This window comes from Elephantulus edwardii, unplaced genomic scaffold, assembly GCF_000299155.1.
Source record: "Elephantulus edwardii isolate Elephantulus edwardi_28Jun2011 unplaced genomic scaffold, EleEdw1.0 scaffold00157, whole genome shotgun sequence".
NCBI classification, from domain to species: Eukaryota; Metazoa; Chordata; class Mammalia; order Macroscelidea; family Macroscelididae; genus Elephantulus; species Elephantulus edwardii.
Window position 1 is genome coordinate 2,517,853 of NW_006399907.1, and position 1,119 is coordinate 2,518,971.

General features: G+C 33.4%; 1 protein-coding gene across 1 annotated transcript in view; it reads left to right on the forward strand.

The window, feature by feature from the left end:
- STK38L (serine/threonine kinase 38 like) overlaps window positions 1-1,119 on the forward strand; it is a 121,277-nt gene that overhangs the window by 109,222 nt on the left and 10,936 nt on the right. The window contains exon 12 of the mRNA XM_006895062.1: window positions 354-449. Coding sequence (XP_006895124.1) covers window positions 354-449 — 96 coding nt within the window. The remainder of the gene's footprint in view (window positions 1-353; window positions 450-1,119) is intronic.

A 1,119-nucleotide genomic window follows, 5' to 3' on the forward strand; every position in this document is an offset into this window, starting at 1 on the left:
ACTGATATTTAATGTAATGAAATGTCATAGTGTAAATATTAAATATTATTATATTATATAAATATACCTATTTACTGTAATGAAAAACATGGTCCGAAATTAGTAAATATTGTATCATTATATACTTTAAAAAATATTATAAAAGACTGCAAGGAAATATGTCAGAACATTTACATTGGATATCTTTTAGTCTTAAAATTGGATTCTTTTTATTTTCTCCCATATTTCTCACATTAAACATAATTAAGTTTAACAGGAAAAAAAGTGATAGTTTAGAAAGATTAGTGTTTCAGATAGTCTAAATAGAATGCTTGTGATCTAATTTGCTTATAATTCCTGTTTCTATGTTCTAGGTTTTGTATTGATTCTGAAAATAGAATTGGAAATAGCGGCGTAGAAGAAATAAAAGGCCATCCTTTTTTTGAAGGTGTAGACTGGGGGCACATCAGGTAAGGTTGTAGGATTTGTACAGAAGAGTTCTGAGTGATAACAAATGTCTAGATTTAATGATTAATTTGCCTCAGATCCTGCCAGAATAAATATAACAACACTAAAGCTGGTGTTTTCTGCAAGTGGGGTTATAATAGCTACAGCTGTGTGATTCATATGACACTAATGTCCACTTAAGGGACAACAGGACCACACATATTCTGTGATTGCTTAGATGTTTTTTATTCAGAATTATAAAAAAAGCTCCTAGGATAGAAAAGCTGTATGTATCTTGCGCAATAAGACGCCTTGGTAGCACAATGATTAAACAAACTGTCGGCAACTGACTGAAAGATAGGCATTTTGAAGAAATGAGGACTAACGTTGAGAAGGATCAGAATTATGCTCATACAAAATGTATACTTAGACCAAGAACCTGTTGCCCAAACAAAGCAAGGGAACACTGTGGTTTTGATTAAGAAAAGATGTGCATGAGGGTTCCTTTCTCCATACTTCCTCTGCTTGAACGCTGAGCAAATCATCTGAGAAGCTGGACTCTATAAAGAATGTGGCAGTCAGGATAGGAAGAAGACTCTTAACGTATATGTAAATGTTTCTAATAATGAACCTTCTGGTCTGACAGACTTCTGCTTTGCAGGCATATTCCACAGTTGGCACACCAGACTACAT